At 45.6% G+C, this 20,697-nt stretch overlaps 1 protein-coding gene across 1 annotated transcript in view; it reads left to right on the top strand.

Moving 5' to 3' along the window:
• Positions 1 to 20,697, top strand: part of Ephb1 (EPH receptor B1) — a 442,640-nt gene that overhangs the window by 288,614 nt on the left and 133,329 nt on the right. The window contains exon 4 of the mRNA XM_051140120.1: positions 1 to 97. This exon is cut by the window's left edge and continues 59 nt beyond it. Coding sequence (XP_050996077.1) covers positions 1 to 97 — 97 coding nt within the window. The remainder of the gene's footprint in view (positions 98 to 20,697) is intronic.

Here is a 20,697-nt window from a genome sequence, read left to right as displayed (position 1 = left end):
TCCAACAGCCGCTCCCCTTCAGAGGCGTCTCCCATCTGCACCTGCCGGACTGGCTATTACCGAGCAGACTTTGATCCCCCAGAAGTGGCGTGCACTAGTAAGTGTCTAGTAAGGGAAGTTGGGCTGGGGAGTCTAATTCCTTGACTGTGAAAATGGTGGACCTGGAGCAGGGGAGAGACCAGATCATCTTCCCAAGGAAATGCTAAGATGGAGAACTGGCCATGGTGCTGAAATGGAGCATCCAGCTTGCTCCACTCTCTCTGTCTCTGTCTCTGTCTGTCTCTCTGTCTCTGTCTCTGTCTGTCTCTGTCTGTCTCTGTCTCTCTCTCTCTCTCTCTCTCTCTGTCTCTCTCTCTCTCTCTCTCTCTCTCTCTCTCTCTCTCTCTCTCTCTCTCTCTCTCTCTCTCTCTCTCTCCTCAGCAGCATACGGTTGGTTAACACTGTATTCTTTCATTCCCATCTTTCCAATGTGAGAGTCTTCCTCTCAAACACACCCTGGACAACTCTGCCAGGTTTTAAAACTGCCCAGTTAAAGAGTTCTTAGTGTGCAAAAGTCAAGATCTACTCATATATTGTAGTAACTTGTAACTCCCGCAGTTGGCTCCTCCAAGACGTCCCTCCTTACTGCTCCCTGCAGTTGAAAAGTCACTCTTCAGTGTGTCTTCCCTATGTCTGCTTCTCTTGAAGGTCTCATAGTTTTATTAATTGTCCATTTACTCTGTAATCACCTTAGCTACTAACTGAAATTCCTTGTGTATCAGGCCTACATATTCATCCCCTGTGTCCCTTGTGGTGTCTAATATCTGAGCTCCTGACAAATGATGAGACAAGAAGCCTGACTACAGTGTCCATCTCAGTGTCCTAAATTCTAGAGACTGGGGGTTAATGCATCAGCTATATCCACTCTCCCATTATCTGCCATGGAAAGAAAAACAGCCATTCTCCTGAAAGTGGAGGAACGGCTGTACTCTCCAGAAAGTGAAAAGATAATTTCCTCCTGGTCTTCTCTCCCAGAAGCACAGGAGGCAGGGAACTTGGTTCTCCCTGATCAGCACTTTACACAACTTTTCCTTCTCTAAGTGTTAACGGCCTGAAGCAGGGATGCTCTTGCTTCTTAGTATTCCCATTGCATTCTGGGATCAATACTGCAGGTTAGCCTGTAACCAGACTACATCTTTCTTCTGCCAGTAGATGCTTTGGTGTGGCTTACTGTGAGCACGCACCTTCCCTTACACCCCTTGGACTGGTTCCCTCTCAGCCCAGTGAAGAGTGCCACAGAGGTATATTTCATTATATAAACTTACAGTTTGATGGACAGGAAAAAATAACTGTACTGGCTAGAAGAATTTCTCAGCCTTGGCCTTGTAGCATATGTAACCTTTGCTGGGTACAGAGGAGAAATGAAAGCATCTTCTAGATCAAGGTCCTGAGCTCAATCGATGCTTATAGATTTGAGCTGAGGAAAAGCTCATCATCTTGTAAACTGATTTTCCCTTCCTTCCTTTTCAGGTGGGTAGAGATGGACAGAAATGATTTCTCTCTTGCTTCCCAGAGTCCCCATCTTTCTGTGGTGTTGTCTCCTTCTATGATTTCTAAGGGCTCCCTAGAAGGCAGTCTTCCATGAGTCTAAAAAGCAGTACTTAATATACTTTACATACCAGTAAGGATGCTAATTCACTACTTGGGTAACCAGACCAAAACACCGGCCTACACAACAGCCAAAGCATCCACCTGGCTTCCAGCAGCTTCTCACCTGGTAGCTCTGCCCTTGTGCTTCGGCTCTTCCCTCTGGCCAGGCTCCCTCTGCAGATCAACTTCTCATGTGAGCCCTTAGCTTCCCATGTCAGGAAGCAAATTGTGAACTCACCCACCCTCATGATAAGGTTACCCGGAAGAAGTCAGGCCAAGGGCCAGAGGCTCAGAATGCCCACGTGGTTCTGTCTTCTCTCACTTCTTTCCCTCCTACCTGATAGACTTGAGTCTATACGATCAGTTGTTTGGGAAAACATGAACATTTCAATGCCTCTCGATTGACCATGGGGCCTCCTTACTCCACACTTACCCATACATATCCTGAGACTTTCTTTAAGTTAGACCATGCAGGCTTTCCCTTCCCACATCTGGTCCAGCAAGCTCTAGGGTTCCACTATACTCTCCGTTCTTATCCACATGGGGAGGGAGCATGTCACTCTGCCTATTGTCCCTCTACATGCATCCTTTTCGTGTGGCTTCAGGTATAGAGGGAAGGCTCAGACTAGAAACTGCTAGATCAAAGCACACTTGACTATGGTAGGCAGGACCAAGGACAGCCCCTGGACACATTTGGAGGGGCAGGCACTTGGTGAAGAGACTCCGAGGGCAGGGCATGGGCACAACACAATGCTAGGCAAACATGTATAAATATAGCGACTATTTCCCTGAGTCTCATTATATATTTGATTTATTGTGTGCCAGGGAAGTACTGTATGAAAAAGTCAATTTGTTGGCTTTTATATTCTCATTAGGGTTTCCTTTAAAAGCATTCTAATTGGAGGTGCCATCTGTTCTCTTAAAAAGGCACGGCACATCACCACAGTAAATAATTTTTCAGATACAAGGAGAATATCTAGAGCTGTTGAGGAAAGACACAGCCCTGCACCGTAGCCTTGGGGCTCCTAGCTAACCCAGCAGGTCTAGTGAGACAAGTGTGCAGGGGCCGGAGTACAGCCTGAAAGGGGCTGCTGGAAGCCAGGAATCGAGAGAGCTGGTTCATCTTGTAAAATCAAGGCTCTGTCTGTCCTATTATAAAAGAACTATTGGCTGCCTGGGCACTGAAGATAAAGAAGATCTGTATTTATAAATTCCTGGGGACAGTGTCCACCTGTCATGTTCTGATTCTGTGAAGCAGAGGACAGAGCAGACAGGAGAGTCCAAGAGCCAGCCGAGGCCACCAGTGTTGAAGGACCTCAGGTCTAGCTGTGGCCATTGTCTTCAAATGATTGTATATCATCAGTTCATACCTTCCTATAAAAATTATATATATATACATAAGTACATATATGCATATATGTATATACATGCATATACATACACACACACACACACACACACACACACACACACACACACACAAAACATGCCTCCTTGCAAGGTTACAACACCTATACTGCACTAGGATATGCTTTCAGTACTAAGAACTGAATCTATGGTCTTCTTCTTACTAGACAAACACATTACTTCTGAGTAACATCTCAAAGCCTGCTCTCTGATTTGCCATTATCTGTTCTTTTAAAACTTAGCCTTCATTAAGCTGCAAAAGCAAGCCTGTAGTAAGACCCCTGCCTCACCCTCCATAGTAGCCTGCACCATTGGGCCTGGCAAAAACCAAATAGTTCAAATGAATGCTGTTAATCATTTGGGGGCATCACATATATGCTGTATTTTCGTAATATTAAAATGTTTCTGTAGGGATGGCAGGAGGGCTCAGTCGGCAAAATGCTGATGACCTGAGTCTAATCCTAGAACCCACAGAATGAAGCTGGATGTAATGCTGCATGCTCATAACCCAAGTGCCGAGGGGAGGCAGAGGCAGGGTGCACTGCCAGCTAGCCTAGCCTACACACACACACACACACACACACACACACACACACACACACACACACACACACCTGCCCATACATGAACTTAGGCACATACAACTTCTCATTTATTCCCATCTAAACACTGACAGTGGGAAATTCTGTAGCCTTGTTTGGGCATTTTTGTATTTTCTTTTTTATCTACTAGGAGACCCAAAAATTCTCTTGATGGCTGAGAGGCCCTGGGAACCTTGCCTGTCCAAATTGTTTTTTGAGCCTCATCAGTGAAGTGAAGGGTGTGTGGGTACATCCTAAGGCAGGATTAAAAGGGAAGTATAGAGTCTAGTGACCTCAGAGACACAGGCAGAGTGGGCCATTCATTCTTATAGAGTCTGAATTCATATGACTTCTGCAGGCCTGCAGACACCAAATTCCCCCTTCCTTCCCTCCCTCCCTCCCTCCCTCCGTCCCTCCTTCCTTCCGTCCTTCCTTCCTTCCTTCCTTCCTCTCCTCTGCCATTCCTTTGTTTCTTCATTTCTTTCTTCTCCCTCTTTCTCCTCTTCTTCCCAGGGCTGCATGGATTATATCTCTGACATTAGAGTGCCTGGCTAATAGGTCCTTGCCCAGCCCTGGCCCAACACTTTCACATACATTCCCAAGTGACCTCATCCTACCAACTTAAGCCAAGCACAGGATGAGGTGGGCTCTGGAGGGAGCAATTGAAAGTGGCCTTCAACTGACCCCCTTCCCTCCTTGACAGTGATCGGGACACTGTTAATTCACCATCAGTGAGTAGGTCCCAAAGGGTCACTTACAGAAGGGGCTGGAGAAGAAGGTGGAGACTGAGGAAGAGACCAGGTACAATGCTGTCCCACTAACAAGGATGAAGGCCCAGAAGGGTGTAGGCTGAGGATCCAGTTCTGAGCTTTGAGCTTGCTGTGCTCTAGCAAGCAAGGTTTCTATATCCCCATCATGACTCTAGGAGATGCCAATCAACCAATTTTTTTTCCTGCCTCTACAACACACTCAACACTGAAGGTTTCTGGAGGCCCTAAATGTTTGGGCATTTCTCCCTATCAGCAAACAAGCAATCTTGCCTCACTGGGCACCAACTACATATTCACTAATCCATCTGGGGTCTCACACCATCTACCTAAAGCGAGAGCTTGGATCCTACAAGTTGAGGAACTGATCCCCAAGGCTTCTCCTCACCTATGGATATTAATCAGACTCCTCCAGTGGTTGAACCTGTGCTCCTGACCAGTCAACTATCTAAACTGAGGTTCCCATAAACCCCAGTTTCAATTTAACTAATGTACCCAAGCACATGTGACCTCAGTCACAGACATAGGGGAGGGGAGTAGGGGGAAAGCGAGAAGGAGGGAGGAATGGGAGGATACAAGGGGAGGGCTAACAATTGAGATGTAATATGAATAAATTAATAAAATATTTTAAAAAAAAGAATATCACAAAGGAGGTGGGTACATGAGTGCTCAGGGGCAGACTGAAGCTGCCACACTAGAAGAAGCACATAGAACTATGTAGAAGCTCTCTCTCTCTCTCTCTCTCTCTCTCTCTCTCTGAATCCAGTGTTTTGGGAGGATTTTATGGAACTTGTCTACTTTCTTGACCATCAGTAATTAATTGAATCCTCAGCCCCTTTACTCCAAGACTGGGGGCATGGACAGTCCTACCCTCATAATCCTGCCTCCAATGGCCAGTCCTCATCCTAAAACTGCCCAGGTTCCGTTGTCTGACTACTGTGTAGATGATAAGGACTTTAAGGACTATGTACTAAGAAAGAGAGAGAACAAAGACTAAACACATCTCAGGATTCTTCTGCTGCTCACCTGGTGCACTGGCCAGAGTCCCCAGACCCCCAGAAGTCCGGGAGTGGCTAAGATGTCCTAATCCTGAGAGGGTCCCGAGGAAGCGCACAGACTCAGCATTTGCGTACAGTGTCTCCAAGACAGACTTGGAAGCTTCATTTTACATCTTGACTCTCTCTTGCCTTCTCTGTGACCTTGGCCTCATTTCCTCCCTTCCCTTCATCCCCCTTCCCCTCTCACACTCTCATACTGTTGTACGTATGCCTCTCCGAGTTGTTACGGGGATTAAGCAAAATCGTATGATAGCATCTTTGGCCCAGTGCCTGGCTCATAGTAAACTCCCAATCGATGCTAGAACTTGCTTTGGTTATATCCCTGGAAAGTGTGAAGTGTGTAGAAGATAGTGAAGCTTCCAGCAGAAGAGGATGCCAGAGATCTGGAAGTAAAAGTGACGTCTTTAGAGTGGGGGTGGCATGTGTGGCTTCAGTCCTGAGAAGAGCCCTTTGGCTGCCCGTAAGCTACGTGGTCACCCATGGCCTGAAGATCCCTGGAGACAACAAGTGAGCAGTTGAGCTCCTCTACCTAGGCATACTGCAGGAGAGAGGAAAAGGCACAGGTGAAGCACCTGAGAAGATGTAGGGCTGTGTCACTTGGGACCGTTGGAGCCAGAACGTCATCAGGAGCATTAGCCCACAAAGCTGGACTTCAGTTCTTTTGTAAAGGTGGGGTTTCTTGTTACCTAGGCTGGCCTTGAACTCCCTATGTAGCTAAGGATGACCTTGAATTCTTGATCCTACTGCCATTGCCTCCCAACTGCTGAGATTGCAGGTGTGTGTCAGTTCACCTGGCTCAGCCTTTGGTTCTGGGGGAGCTGGGACTCACTGCCTCCTCCAAATGACAAAAGAAGGTCAGATGGTAAGGGACCATGACAGGGGCAGCCAGAGGGAGCACACAGGAAGATAGGAGGAAGTGCACAGCGGAGTGAAACCAAGCGTCGAGTTGCACGGCTTCATTTTAAATAATTTCTAGTTTACTGGGGGACGAAATGGAAAGGAGGAATTTATGAAGCAAACGAAAATAGATAATTATGACTTATAAAATTGCTGTCTGTGAAAAACCATGCAGAAGGACTGGTGTGAAAATAATTACCTTGTTACATTTCTGACCGCAAAAAAAAAAAAAACCCCTTTTTTCTGTCACCCACACGGGAGAAATTTTGATGGATCACAGAGGCAAGCTGGAACTTGTCCTGTTTCTTTTATTCCTTCTTCAAATGCACTGAGGTGTCCCTTGGCAGCTTTGGGTGGAGAAATAGAATGAATGAGGGCCTTCAAGGTGACTCAGGAGAGAAAGTACAATGGCAGCCACCCCTTTAAGTCTCCCTGGAGGCCAACCCTGGTCTACCTCTGACCCATAGACAGGTAGGAAAGCTGAGTGGCAGGAGTTAGGGGCAATGGGTCTGACTCTAGCACTGTGAGCTGGCATAAACTCTGTAGCTTTTGGGAAATGGTGCTTCCTCATTGGAAAACAATCAACTAAGATGGAACTCACACCCCAGGATGAGAACTCAGGTCTCACTTAGCCAATGCCACCCTCTCAAGGAGAGCTGAGAGGCGGGGAGCTGTGAAACTCACGGGGAGATGGTGGCAGTCTGCTGCTGTACTCCCATGTGAAGGGTCAAGAACCCCCTCGCTCATTCTTTTTTTTTTTTTTAATATTTTTATTTAATTTTAACTTATGTGCATTGGTGTGAGGGTGTCAGATTTTGGTGTTACAGACAGTTGTGAGCTGCCATGTGGGTGCTGGGAATTGAACCCGGGTCCTTTGGAAGAGCAGGCAGTGCTCTTAACCACTGAGCCATCTCTCCAGCCCCCCGCTCATTCTTTTCTATAGGTCCATGCTTCATCTTTTAAGTGTCTAAGCTTTGTGCATACATGGCCGAGCTGCCTGCTTGCACATTTGCCTGCATATGTGTGAGTGTAAACGTGCTTTTGTGTGTGTACTTTTTAATGTGCCTCTGAGTGTGCACATGTCTCTGTATTTGTGGGAGTGCACATTGTGTGGATGTGCTTATGTAAGTGTGCCTGATGTTGTAATGGGCGTGTATGTGTGGGTGACTGTATGCCTATGTGAGTGTGCATATTGCGTGTACCTGTGTGCGTATGCCTATATGAGTGTGTGCATATATATTGTATGTGACTGTGGATGGGTGTGCATGAAAGTATAGCTGTGTATACTTCTGTAGGAGTGTGCCTGTGTGAGTTTGTGAATATATATTTGTGTGCATGTGTATATTTGTACACAAAAGTATACTTCTGTGTACTTCTGTATGAGTGTGCCTGTGTGGATATACATGTGTGTGTTCGTGAAAAGGTACCTGTGTGTACTTGTCTGTAAGTGTGGCTACATGAGTGTGAGTGTTTGAGTTTGCTTGTGTGAGTGTATCTATGTGGATGTGTGCATGAGTGCCCTGGTGTATATGTGTGAGTGTGTGCTTATGCCTCTGTGTGTGTCTACATGTAAGTATAGATATGTGTGAATGTAGGAGGGTTAGGTCTGTGAGTATATGTGCCCATGTAGGAATGTCGTGTGTTTAGGGGAATGTGAGTGTGTGAGTGTGCCTATGGGAATGTGTGTAAAAGTGTATATGTGTGTGTGTGTGTGTGTGAAAGTAGATTTGTGTGAGATCATATGTGAGTGTGTGTGTGTGTGTGTGTGTGTGTGTGAAAGTAGATTTGTGTGAGATCATATGTGTGTGTGTGTGTGTATGTGTGTCTGTGAATAGATTTTTGTGAGACTGTGTGAGAGTACCTGTGTATAGGTATGGGTGTGTGTGAGTTGACTTGTATAAGAGTGTGTGTGTGTGAATGGGTCTGTGTGCTGGTGTGGTCTCAGGTCTCACTGGCCCCTGAGTAAACAAACCTGCATTATCTTGTCTTTTCATGCAGCTCTTACTAAGATGATCAGAGCAGCGTGCAGAACCGTGATGTGCAGCATTAACGGGATGAGAGAGAGAGCTGGGGCAGAGGCCAGAATGGAAACCTGGGAGCACATGTTCCCCGGGGAGCTGAGAGCTTATATGGAGAGCTCAGAGGGTGAATGATGGGCCTCGGGCCTCACTCCTCAGCCCCAGCCCACTGAGGCTGCAGAATATAGGGAGAGACTCTTGGAGAAGATGGGCAGGAAAGCCCTGTATGGCATCAAGACTCTTCCCTAAGGATGGGAAGCCAGCGTTATCAGTTGGGAACTGCTTGCTTGTCTGGATGCTCTGCATTGGAGATGCTTTTAAATAATTTCCAAAAGTCAGTCTTTTCTTACACATTGCCCTGTAAGCTAAGGCTGTCAGCATACTCACAGGAAGCTGCGTTCTTCAAACTAGCTCACATTTTGCTGACCAAGGTTTTGGTGAAGGATACTCTGTGTGCCTCACTGTACAGCAAGAGAGGTTTGAGGTCACTCGAATGTGTGCGTCTGTGTTGCACTTTTAGAAAGTGATTTGGTTTTCAATTCAATAATTTTCATGTGTATGCATTTATATGTGTATACATATGTGTGCATGTTCACGTGGAGGCCAGCATCAGGATCTTCCACCCTAGTTTTTGAGATAAGGTCTCCCACAGGGCCTGGGGCTCGTTGATATGACTAGACTGGCTAGGAGTCTGCATGTATTTACTTCCTAGTGCCGGTGTTACAGGGGTGCACCACTGTGCCTGCTTTTTACATCCATGCTGGGGAACTGAACTCAACTCCTTTTGCTTGCACAGCAAGCTCTTTACCTACTGAGCCACCTCATGTACCCCACCTCCCACAGGAAGATATTTCCCTTTCTGTTGTGCTTTGTTTCTTTAAGAAAATTCAAGCAGAGGTCATAAGGCAACAAGAGCCAGAGCAAGATGCTTCCTCAAACCTGGGTCTGGGCTCACATCCTGTGCCAGGTGGGTAGATGGTCTGCACATGTGGATGCAGCGTGGAAGGAAGGTGGCTGCAAGCCACGCGCTATTTATAACTGTCGCTCCTGTTGCGAGAGGGGTCAGCACTGCCTGTGTAAATGCGCTCATACACTCCTCTAGTCTAAAATTTCTTTTCACAGTTGTTTGACCCAAGTGAGCCTAGCCCTTATGAGGCCTTGGTTAGCTTGAACTTTCACGCTAATAGCTGAGCTCTTTTGGTGAGTGTGTTTCAGCGTTTTTGCGGTAAGAGCTCTCGAGGTAGCAGATTGCGAACATCTAAAGCAGCACCAACAAGCTTCCCTACGCCCGCTTTCTTTCTCTGGCAACCCTGAGAAAGGATTCTCCCTCTTTTATTATTATTTTTTTTAAATATTTGTGTTGATGGGCAGCTCAGCCATGGTGCTAAATGGCCCCTTTCCCTTGCAAGCCCTATCACCCATCATTGAAAGGGAACGCCTCCAGCCCTTGTGTTGGGACCTCCTCCCGCACTTCGACATTGTGCTCACGTTTGGTTGATCATTGAGAGCCAATGCTTACTGAATTCCATGTTCAAGAAAAACCGTTTTATCTTTTCACAATCACCTCCATTGGCTAAATATCATTTTTAACCTAGCTCCTCAAGCATATCATTTCCTGCCATCCTCAAGCCACTGTCATTCTTCTAATACCGTCTGAACTTTTCACTGTCTTTCCTTGTTTTTGTCTCTGTGTATACAGGTCCACTCACTATTGAATGGTGTGTGGAGGTCAGAAGATGACATTAGACTTCTTTTTCTGTCCCTTCCCACTTGTGTGTGTGTGTGTGTGTGTGTGTGTGTGTGTGTGTGTGTGTATGTATGCATATGCATATGTGTGTGGTGTGAGTGAGAGAGAGAGAGAGAGAGAGAGAGAGAGAGAGAGAGAGAGAGAGACTGTGTGTGTGTGTGTGTGTGTGGGTGGATGGGTATATCCACATGAGTGTGTGACTGTGAGTGCCTCTGCATGTCTATACACTGCAGAGAAGGGTGGACACTGTGTCATCCTCTGTCACTCTCTGCCATATTGCCTTTAGATACAGGACACTTGCTTTTCAGCTAGACTTAGCTAGTGAAGTGTTAGGATCCACTTGTGTCTGCCCTTCCCCTCCCCCAGTGCTTACCTGTAAGCGTGGGTAACCGCGCCTGGCTTTCATCATGCAGTTGCTGGTGATTTGAATGCAGCTGGTCATGGTTACATAACCAGCACTCTTCCCACCATGCTACTTCCCCACCCCTCCACCTTGCTTTTGAGATAGGGGCTGAAGCAGTAGAGTCATCGTTGTGCGCCATTCAGTACGCGTGTATTTGTGTCCCTTTTGTAGTTTGCTCTGTGGACATCTATTTACTTCATTACGACCCCCTTTTCTGTAGGCCACTGTACAAGGAAATACAGGCTGGCCTCCCTGACTTTGTACTTTCCTGCAGATCCTTAGTCTTTGTTTTTTGTTTTTTTGTTTTTTCAAAGACTTGAGCACTGGTTGAAGTTCCAGAGATAGGAGGAGGGGATTGCTGTTAAGTTATCTATTTGATTTCTTCTTTTCCCTGCTTTAAAAGTCAGCCTAATGCAGTCCTTCTTATGACCGGTGGGCCCTTTCTTGATGTGAATGTTCCTCTGCAGTCTTGGGCAGTGGCCCTGATGTCACATGTACAGGTTCTAGTCCCTAGAAGGAAGGAGAGATGAGAGAAGAATGCTGGGATGTAATGGTAGCGGAAGCCAAAGGTTTCTTAGATCTCTGCTTCACTTCATCTCAGAGGAGAGGACTGTCATTCAAGAGTGTGCATCTCCGCATCTCTCCTCTGCCAGCCTCTGCATCCCTGGAGAAAAGGATGCTTTGTTTCTCACACAGAATATTCTGTACTGGTTGCTTAGCACACTCTCACCTTTCTACTGGACTAGAAACTCTTGGTGCACAGATCTCATTTTCTCCCACTCTGAATCTGATACAGTAAGTGCCCATGCCAGCTTAGTAGTAAGAGCCCTGTGATACCATCCATGGTTGATGCCTGACTCCATCTTCCTCCCTTGGTGAGTGGTCTTCGGTAGGTTACCTGACTTCTCCACAGTTTTGTTCCTTTTCTAAAAATAATGAGCATAAGCCTTTTATGCCTGTTAAGAAATGCATGCAAAACACTCCTTTAGTGTTGGACACATTCCGAGTGCCCAATCAATTGTCTTTGTTTTGTTTTGGATGAAAAACAAGAAGTGAGCCTTGGATCTCAACATTATGCAGCACAAAACAAAACAATCACAAGTAAATGGAGGGTACCAGGGATTTTAGGTGAAGTGATTCAGGAGAGCCCATTTAGCTTGACTAGAAACTGATATCATCTTGTCCTTTTGAAACTGCCTGAACCATCTTGACCTGTAGATCCTTCAGGGGGTCCCAGCTGACTTCAACAGAAGATTCTGGTCCAAGTCAGCCAAACACCAAACCCACATTTCAGAGTAAGGTGTGAGACTGAGCTACTGCTGGGCCTCAGGGCAATGTCTACTTCTGGGAATGTTTCTGGGTCACCATTGTTTCTCAGACTGCTGTAGTCTCACTGTACCCCTGATGTTGACCACAGACCCTGCCAGGCATCCAGATTCAGAGTCTACCCTCAACTCCATTAGATTGATTGGGGTTGTGTCTCAACCTCTAACTGCTATCAGTGTTCTTTTCAAAGCCTTTCCTGACATAAGAACTTGTAGCCTCATCATCCACAGGCATCAATGTGCTCCCAGTTTGACCATTCTCCTGTGAGTAAGCATGGGTCCATCCCATTTTTTTGTTAATATAAACAATAATCCTGCTGTAGTAATGCACAAGCATACTTTGGGGAGCACATGTTTACCTCAAGGTAAAACTCCTGGATTATGGGTACTTAGCAAGTCAGTGGATACTCCCAGCATGCTTTCCCAAAGGACTTGACCAATTTATACCCATTTAATTTAGTTTACATCTTTGTCCCCATGTGGCCCAGGATGTTGGCAAGACTTCTAATCTGTACCAAATTAACAGACCTTCTAGATGTTTTTATTGGAATTTCTGGTATTTCTCTGTGTATATTTGCATGGGTATTATTTAATATATTTGTTGGCCAATTTGTTCTGTCTTCTGGCATTTGTCTGTGCAGAACCCTTGCCTTTTCTATTTTTAAGATGACTTTTAGAAACCCATGATTCCCTGTGGCACCCTGCTCTCTAGCTTCCCTTCATTTGTAACTCTATTGTGGGTACATTTTCTGCTGTTATCTAAGTATTTTAATTTCTGGACTCAGATCTGACCATCTATTTCTTTCTGGCATTGGGGTTTTACATACTGACTTTGTGTATGTCATAAAAATTCTCTTTTGCTTTTTCACTCTCTGGGAAAGTGTTTGTGTTTAGCTGTTCATGTATCTGGTCGTTATCCTTGAGTAGAATGCAATGTTGACATTTGTGTTTATAGTACTAAAATGCAGGCCTGCCATCAGCTCCACCCAACTGTACACGGCTAAGTGAAGTACCTCCTTCCTTATAGACTGAACACCTGCACCTAGTCATCTTTACCCTTTCCTTTTGATCACCTGGTCTGTTCTGATACTAGTTTTAAAGGTGGTAGTCTTCTGACATATCACAATGGCTGATGAACCAACCCTCTGGATAGCAATAATTTCTCAAAAACATCTCATCGCTTACTAAAAGATATTTCTTTTGAAGATGGGCCTTAGAGCTAGTTGGACACATTTCATTAAGCAATCCTGTTTAATGGGGATTGGATGGCGCTGAGTATATGGATCGTTTTGGAAGTTACTGTCTTCTCTATGATGTTGAGCCTTTTTATTTGAGGACATGGCAGTCAAGTTTCCTTTTATGCCCTTCAGTAAGGTTTATAGTTGTCTTCAGACATGTATTACAAAGGCCTTGTGAGGTTTGATCCTAGGTATTTTATTGGTGTTGTGACATTGTGAATAGATACTTTTTTTCATTATACTTTCCTCATTATAGATGATTTGGTAATCAGGAGAGTAGTGAGCATCCCCCACTGGCAGAATCCAACAGAGGCAGAAACCAGGGTTGAGCAGCAGAGGGGCATTTGCCCCCTGGGACATACTGACTTCTAAGATTACTTTCCACTCTAAGAACTAGAGTCTGTAGGAAGTGTCAGAATCAGGACTTGACCTTGAGTGACCTATGGTTCCCTGAGAGGACTTCCTACCCTTTCAGCTTCTCTGTGTTTTTGTTTTGGAAGTGGTAACTGGAGGATCAGAAGTACTGACCATCCTCATCTATGTAGTGAGTTCGAGGCCAGCCTGGACTATATAAGACCTTGTCTGAAAAATGAATAAGATAGGACAGGAGAGGATAGGAGAGGATGGGATGTGATGGACTAGAGTAGAAGAGGATGGGATAGGATAGAATAGAATGGGATAACATATACTTTGATTAGTCCATACTCTCCCTTCATTGGTGCTTTATTCCTGAGACTTCACAGTATACTGGGTACCATGAAGGCCCTACTGGGTTCTGTGCTCTTGGAAAGTGATTCTAGAGGATCCAAGTTACATTTCCACAATTTGTGATCTTTGTCCCTGTCCTGCCTTGGTGCAGAGCCGTCAAGTCTTGAGATTCACAGTACCATTGCCCTTGACCCAGTTTCCTGACCTGACCTTTGCACCTGCATAATGACAATCACTGAACTCTGGGTGGAGTCAACCTGCTTTGAACCAATTGAATAATTCTAGGAAGTTCATGTCCCAAGTGCATCAGTTCAGAATGACAGCCAGAAGGAGAAGCTCCATGGAGACCCTGCCCACATATTATCTATCTTCCTATGTACCAGAAATGAAGTACTTTACAAAGTCTTTTGACAGTTAAAGAAGACTCAGGCAGGCTAATCCTCCTGCTTCCCACTACAGGAAATCCCTTTGAGCCTGCATTAGCACAGCATGGTCTAGGATATTGTCAGCCTAGCAGAAGACCACAAGGGAAATGTCCTTGGACAGGACTTGAGCCTGGAGTACCATGACAACAGGTTGGCTCAGCTTTCAAGGCTCCCAGGGAAGGACTTCTGGAGGTCATGTCTTTAAATATATATGGTTTGGAATGTCTTCGGGGATTCTTAGTGGTATGCCATCTCTATCCTTTCTCCTATCTCTCCCATTCAGTGGTTTTCTTTAGCTACATTGCTCTTCTTGATTTTTCTTAGCCAGCCAGCCACATTTTCTCCTCAGGATTACTGCAGGTACTGGCTCTGTCCTGGGTGACATTCCACCTATAGTCTACTTAGTGGTTTCTGACTCCCCACAATCTAGTGTCTGTCCAGATGACCTCATCTAGGAGGAGGCTCACTTCCCCACCCAGGCGCATTGACTCCCTTCCTCTTCCTCATGTTCTTTATGCCTCTCTCTTTTTCCCCATCTGAGCTTCCTGCACGTCTCTTGAATGGACAGTGACCTGAGATCAGCTGCAAGTACACTTTATTGAGGTCTGCTGCCCCTCAGGCTACAAGCCCTCCTCAGTCCTCTGTAGGTTTCTGTAGACCCTTGGAAACCTGGTCTTCTAACTCCAGTGCAGACTTGAGACAGAAACTGTCTCTATTCCTAGGAAGCAAAGCCCATCCGTCTCTCCCATTCTCTCTATTAAAGAAGGGAAAACAAGAAGTTCTCTGTACAAACACTATGTGGTTGAAATTTGTTCCAGCAGGCTATTTGATGCTCCTGAAATCCCTCTCAGCAGGGTCCTCCCTGTTTTGATTAATCATTCCTTTCCCATTACTAACTGTTATGATTAGGAGAATTGCCTGTGTATGGGCCCAGGATGTCAGAGGCCGTAATGAGCAGTGTGTGCAGACTTGCTCACACAACCCTGGGCACCCACAGTGGATTCTCCTACCCCTAAAAGGAAGGAGATGAGATGATTTTTAGCAGGTGCTTCCTATAAGCTTGCAAACCCCTCCCTATAGCCTCTAGATGCTGTTGCACCTACCTGTGCCTTGCACACATAGAGACTGGGACTGCAGGCAAGTCTGTGTGCCAGCACCTCTTAAACAGCTCCATAACATGACTCAAGTAATTTGTTCCCTCCTATTTATGCTGAAGATAATAGACTCTACCTTCTGTGGTGTCAGGAAGAGCAATTTTACTAAGTCATGAACAAATGCCATATATATATATATATATATAGATAGATAGAGAGAGAGAGAGAGAGAGAGAGAGAGAGAGAGAGAGAGAGAGAGAGAGAGAGAGAGTTAATATATAATATTACACATTAACTAGTCTCTGCAGAAATATACTCTAGGGAACAAATCAGTGCCAGGCCAAGGAGTAGCCAGTAGATAAAGAGTTCTCATGGTCACCAAGTAACCACTCATTGGGAGGAAAGTGTTGTCAGGTGTATACATCCATGTAGCAGACCCGCCTTGACTCTGACACTGTTTTGATCACAGACAAGCCATTTTGCCTCTATGATCCTCAGGCTTTTTCATCATGAAAACAGGGAAAGTAAAGACTCATTCATGGATAAAACTGGTGATGTCTACAGGAAAAATGTTAGAACAATCTGAGACTCTTCCTCTGTTGGTCCTTCACCCTGATCCAAGCCACTGTTGTCCCTCATCTGGATGGCTACGGTGGCTTCCTGGCTGCTCTGTCTGCCTCTGCATTTATTCTCTTGTGTCTTGCATTAACAAGACAGATAGGATGGTGCTTAAAAGGTCAAACTATGGGGCTGGAGGAAGAGTTCAGGTGGGGTAAGAACACTTACTGTGCAGGTATGAGGACCTGAGCTCAGATTTCAGCACCCGTGTTAAAAAGCCAGGCATGGCTACACACACTTGTGATCTCAGCATTTGGGAGGAGAGAGGCAGAGGGTACTGAGGATTTCTGGCAACCAACTGAGTTCCAGCTTTGATGAGAGAGCTGGTATCAACCAAGAAGGTGTAGAGTATTCCAACAGACACCAGACTTATACTCTTCTGCCATCCTTAGGCCTGTGTCTGTGGCACTTGCATGCACAATGGCTCTGTCCTGGGTGACATTCCACCTACACTCTGGATAGTGGTTTCTGACTCACCGCAATCTAGTGTCTGTCCAGATGACCTCATCTAAGAGAAAAGCTCACTTCTCCACCCAGGCACATTGACTTTCTTCCTCTTCCTCATTTCTTTATTACTAGGGCGTCACCACCAATTATATCATGTGTTTATTAGCCCTTTGAAACACTGACTCCTCCACTAGAACATAAACTCCATGAGAGCAGAGTTCTGCTTGTGTTGTTGTATTTGAAGTAATCATTACAACATAATGAATAAAATGGATAGCTGTCATTAGAGAAGCCATGTGTTAACTTTGCCAGCCCAATACAAGCTAGAGTCATCTGGGATGAGAGAAACATGATTGAGAAAGTGCCTCTATCTGACTGGCCTGTAAACAAATGTGGGGGAGCATTTTCTTGATTAACGATTGATGTGAGAGGGTCCAGCCCTACTGTGTGTGGTGCCATCCCTCGTCAGGGGATCATGGGTATATCATAAAAGGTAATTGAACATAAGCCTGAAGGTCAAATTATGAGCAGTGTTCCTCTATAGTCCCTGCCTCCAGGTTCCTGCCTTGGCTTCTGCTATGGTCAGGATGCATAAGCCAAATAAAGTCTTTCATCTCTTGGTTGCCTTTGGTCATGGTTATTATCACAATACTACAAAGTAAAGCAGGAAAGAAGTTATTGTAACTGACAGGCACCATTTTAATTTTTCATTTATTCTAAGCCCTACATAATTCTGCTGAGCAATCACACTCTTTTGGTTTTGCCCAAGAGCGTGCAGGATTTGGCTCACCCTAATATGAAAAAGCAAGTTGGTCCAGGGCTTCATTTGAAGCTGATTCCAAAAGGCATGCAATTGTCCCTAAGAGAACTGGGCTCACATGGCTTCTAGGGTCCTATATATCAGTTGTAGGTTTCAATGCTCTCTCTTCCTTACCCCAGGGCAGCAGCCAAAATATTGAGGAGAAGATCCTCAAAAGATGACTAACGCTGCAAAAGGATACCATCATTCTCTGATGGAGGCTTTTGATCCAACTCGACCTCTAGAAGGTCACCTCAAAATTTCTTGTTTCCCTACACAGGCAGAGCTCATCACCCATAAATTGCAGACATCCTTGGTCTGTTCCCCATCCCACCCCCAGTGACCCTGAGCTCTTCCAAGTTTCTGTTGTTGACAGGAAGATGTCTGACATCCTATAACAACCCTCCTTTCTGTCCATTTCGTGTCACCTCTTTTCAGCATGTGTGCCATAACTTATTCTCAACTTCCCAATATGGCTTCAGCAGTTCCCTTAACCTGTGACAACATCTGATAACCTCTGCTGGTGATAGCCCCTGTTGTCATGGTGCCGGACTCAGGCTCATCAGAAGCAAGAGGGCTCAAGTCCCTCTCCAAAGTCCTGAAACAACTCATTGCCGCTCACGAAACTCTTTCCTATGAGACACTGGCGATCCCTGTCTGGCCTCTTTTTGGACTTCTGTACCTGTATGGTCACCCTGGGAAGGAGTCAGAGTCATCTGTGTGAGGAGGTCGGGGAGAGAAGGAGAACTGAACTCGGGTTGGAAAGTGTCACAGCTACCCCTGGCAGCTAGAAAGGGATGAAGAAAGCTTTAGTTTTGTTTTGACCTTGCTTTAAAATAATCAGTTGCCAAAGAAGAAAATGCAAGGAACCGTAAAGCTGCGTTCATGTTTATTTGGCTACTGTTCTGCACCTCTGACAGTTGTGGGTATGTCCTCTGATAGGTTGTGTCACCTTCCAGCCAAGCTTGCCTTCTTCCTCATGTTCTGTACTCAGTGCAAGGCATAACAATAAAACTGATTAAATGTTCTACATACTTTGTACCCAAAGAAAACTTCTCCATCCCATAATACCCCATTTGCCGTTGCCCCCTAGATCTTATCTATTTTTCTGTAGACTCTCAAGGACCTTTCCACCTTCTCGAGGAAGCCTTCCAATCACTCGGTTGTAGCTCCTTTAATTAGCTCTGCCATGGTGAGCAGGGAGGATAGAGAGACTCAGACAGAATCCTCACTTTGTAGAACTGATGTTGGATCTACACTGAGCATACCACCCAACATGCTCCTGGGCACTTACACCTCACTCTTTCTCATCATCCTTATCCCAGTGTCATTTTTCTCATCATCCTGTCCTACTACTTCTAAGCCTTCAGCCTATATTTATCATGCAGTCATTTTATTCTAAGTACAATCTTGACCCCGTCCATCCATAAGAACATTATATTTTATATTTTCATGTCTGGACAATACTCAAAGGTCTTCATCATTCCTTTGGACTCAGTCCCAAACTCTACCTCAACCCTTTCTTTTAAAGAGAAACAGAGGAGAGGACGTAACATCTTGCAGGAATAAGAAGGGGTTTCCTTGGCTGTGTGTCAAGGGGGAGTAAGAGGACCACCTTTCAGGAGAGCAGAAAGCACAGTACAAGTACAGACAGAGATCACAAGCTCAGTAAGGGTTGAGATGTAGACTTTTCTGGATACACAGTCCCATCCTTTAGTGTAGTCCCTTTTGGGTGTGCTTTTTGGAGCCAAGTAGCCTGGAATATACAAAATTGAGCAGAAACAATATTCAAAATGTTACTCGCTAAGAATAGACCGAACCTTGAGGACAGAACCTCTAGATCATATCAGAAGACATGGATCTAGTGTGTCATCTGCAGTACTTTTCATCCCATTTCCTTTACTTTTAACTATATGGATTCGCAACTCCCAGATATGGGGTTTTGCACCTGAGTTCCCCAACATAGCTCCCTACCTTCAGGGGTTGTACAGTGAGCGCTCAGCACAATCCTGGAAGCAGAGTCCGTGCCCATGGAGAGAATGGTTGTAGGGGATGATTCTTAATTAGAAGTGTGGATCAGGACTTCTGATAACCCAGCAATGACAATGACAACTATAACTACTGACATACTCGGTTCTTCCATGTACCAGTCACAGTGCCACAGGCTCCTGTTTTAGATGAGGAAATCAAGGCTTACACGTTTATTTTCTCCTAGCTGTCCAAGTTTATTGGTATAAATATTCAGGGGTTCATGGTTGGCTTAAGAAGACTGGGAGCCTATTCGCTGTGTGAACAGTCATGCATGGAGCACATGTTCACTTTTCTTCAGGATGACCTGGTTGCTTTAGCTGAGTCTCCCAAGAGACATGCGCAGAGTGGGAGGGACCCTTTCTGGCCTAACTCAAGGAGAACCAGGCCAGGTCGGATGTGGGATCTCTAGGACAGCATCATCCCACTGCTGGCATCCTCAGGAAGCCCCACAGGAAGATGTGTAAGGATGCAGACCTGACTCCAGCATTACAGATTAGTGAGACCTAGCTTCTCCGTTCCTTGTATGAGCCTGAAATTCAGTTCAAAGTTCTGAGACCAGGAGGTTAGCCTTATTAAGTAAGATTCCGGATAAAGGAACCGGCTTTTGGGGCTTACCTGTCTTAAACATACGTTTCTTTTGATTGCTCGAGTGCTCTCGTATTTCCAGCTTGATGGACACAAATAAACTCACCTGCTTGCTTCCACCCACCTTGCCTTTCCATTCTTAAACAAAGTCATCTGACCAAAATCGAATTAAGAAGCGGGGAGATTCTATCTCAAGATTACAACACTTGGGCTGGCCCCGGTGGCTCTAAAGGATCCAGTTTAGCTCCTTGAGGTCCCTGCATCACCTGTGTTCCATGTGACTGAGCCAACACTTTGGGCACATCCCGCAAGACATTTGGAGGCCCGTCTTCATAACTCAGGACCCACCATGCTCCCCTTCATCTAAGTAGAAAAATCACAGCTCAACACTTTTCCCATTCTTTTAAAGGACTGAATTTCCCTAGCCTTTTAAACAGAATATGTTCATCAGTAGTAACCGTGGCAACAGATCAGACAGGCTTCAGGAAGCCTGTCTGTATGTAATTAAGAAAAACGAGGGAGCAGCCACGAGAGCAGGGAGCTCAGACAAGGAGACTTGTGTTGCTGAGCCTGGCCGGGCAGTTGATGGGGGTGGGGGCATTGCTGATGGAGATAGCAGATTCTCTTCCTCTCTTTTGACCTCCCTCTCTGCTCCCCTTTACAACATTTAGGTTTCCTTCCTAGGGACGTTGCTGGAAGCTTAAATAGTCATGGTAAAGAGTACCCCCCCCTCACCTACCCACTCCCCAATCTAGGAGAAACACCTACATGGTTAGAAAGTGGTCCTAGCACCTTCCTCCAGTGAGACTTATGTGCGGGTCTAGATCTGCTCTGGCTGACCGATTCATCCAGGCATGAGAGCCTGGGCTGCCTATCTTCAGGAATGTGACTGTCTCATTAACATGCCGGAGCGCAGACAC

This window comes from Acomys russatus, chromosome 32, assembly GCF_903995435.1.
Source record: "Acomys russatus chromosome 32, mAcoRus1.1, whole genome shotgun sequence".
Classification (NCBI taxonomy): Eukaryota; Metazoa; Chordata; class Mammalia; order Rodentia; family Muridae; genus Acomys; species Acomys russatus.
This window is presented reverse-complemented; position numbering and strand designations above follow the sequence as displayed.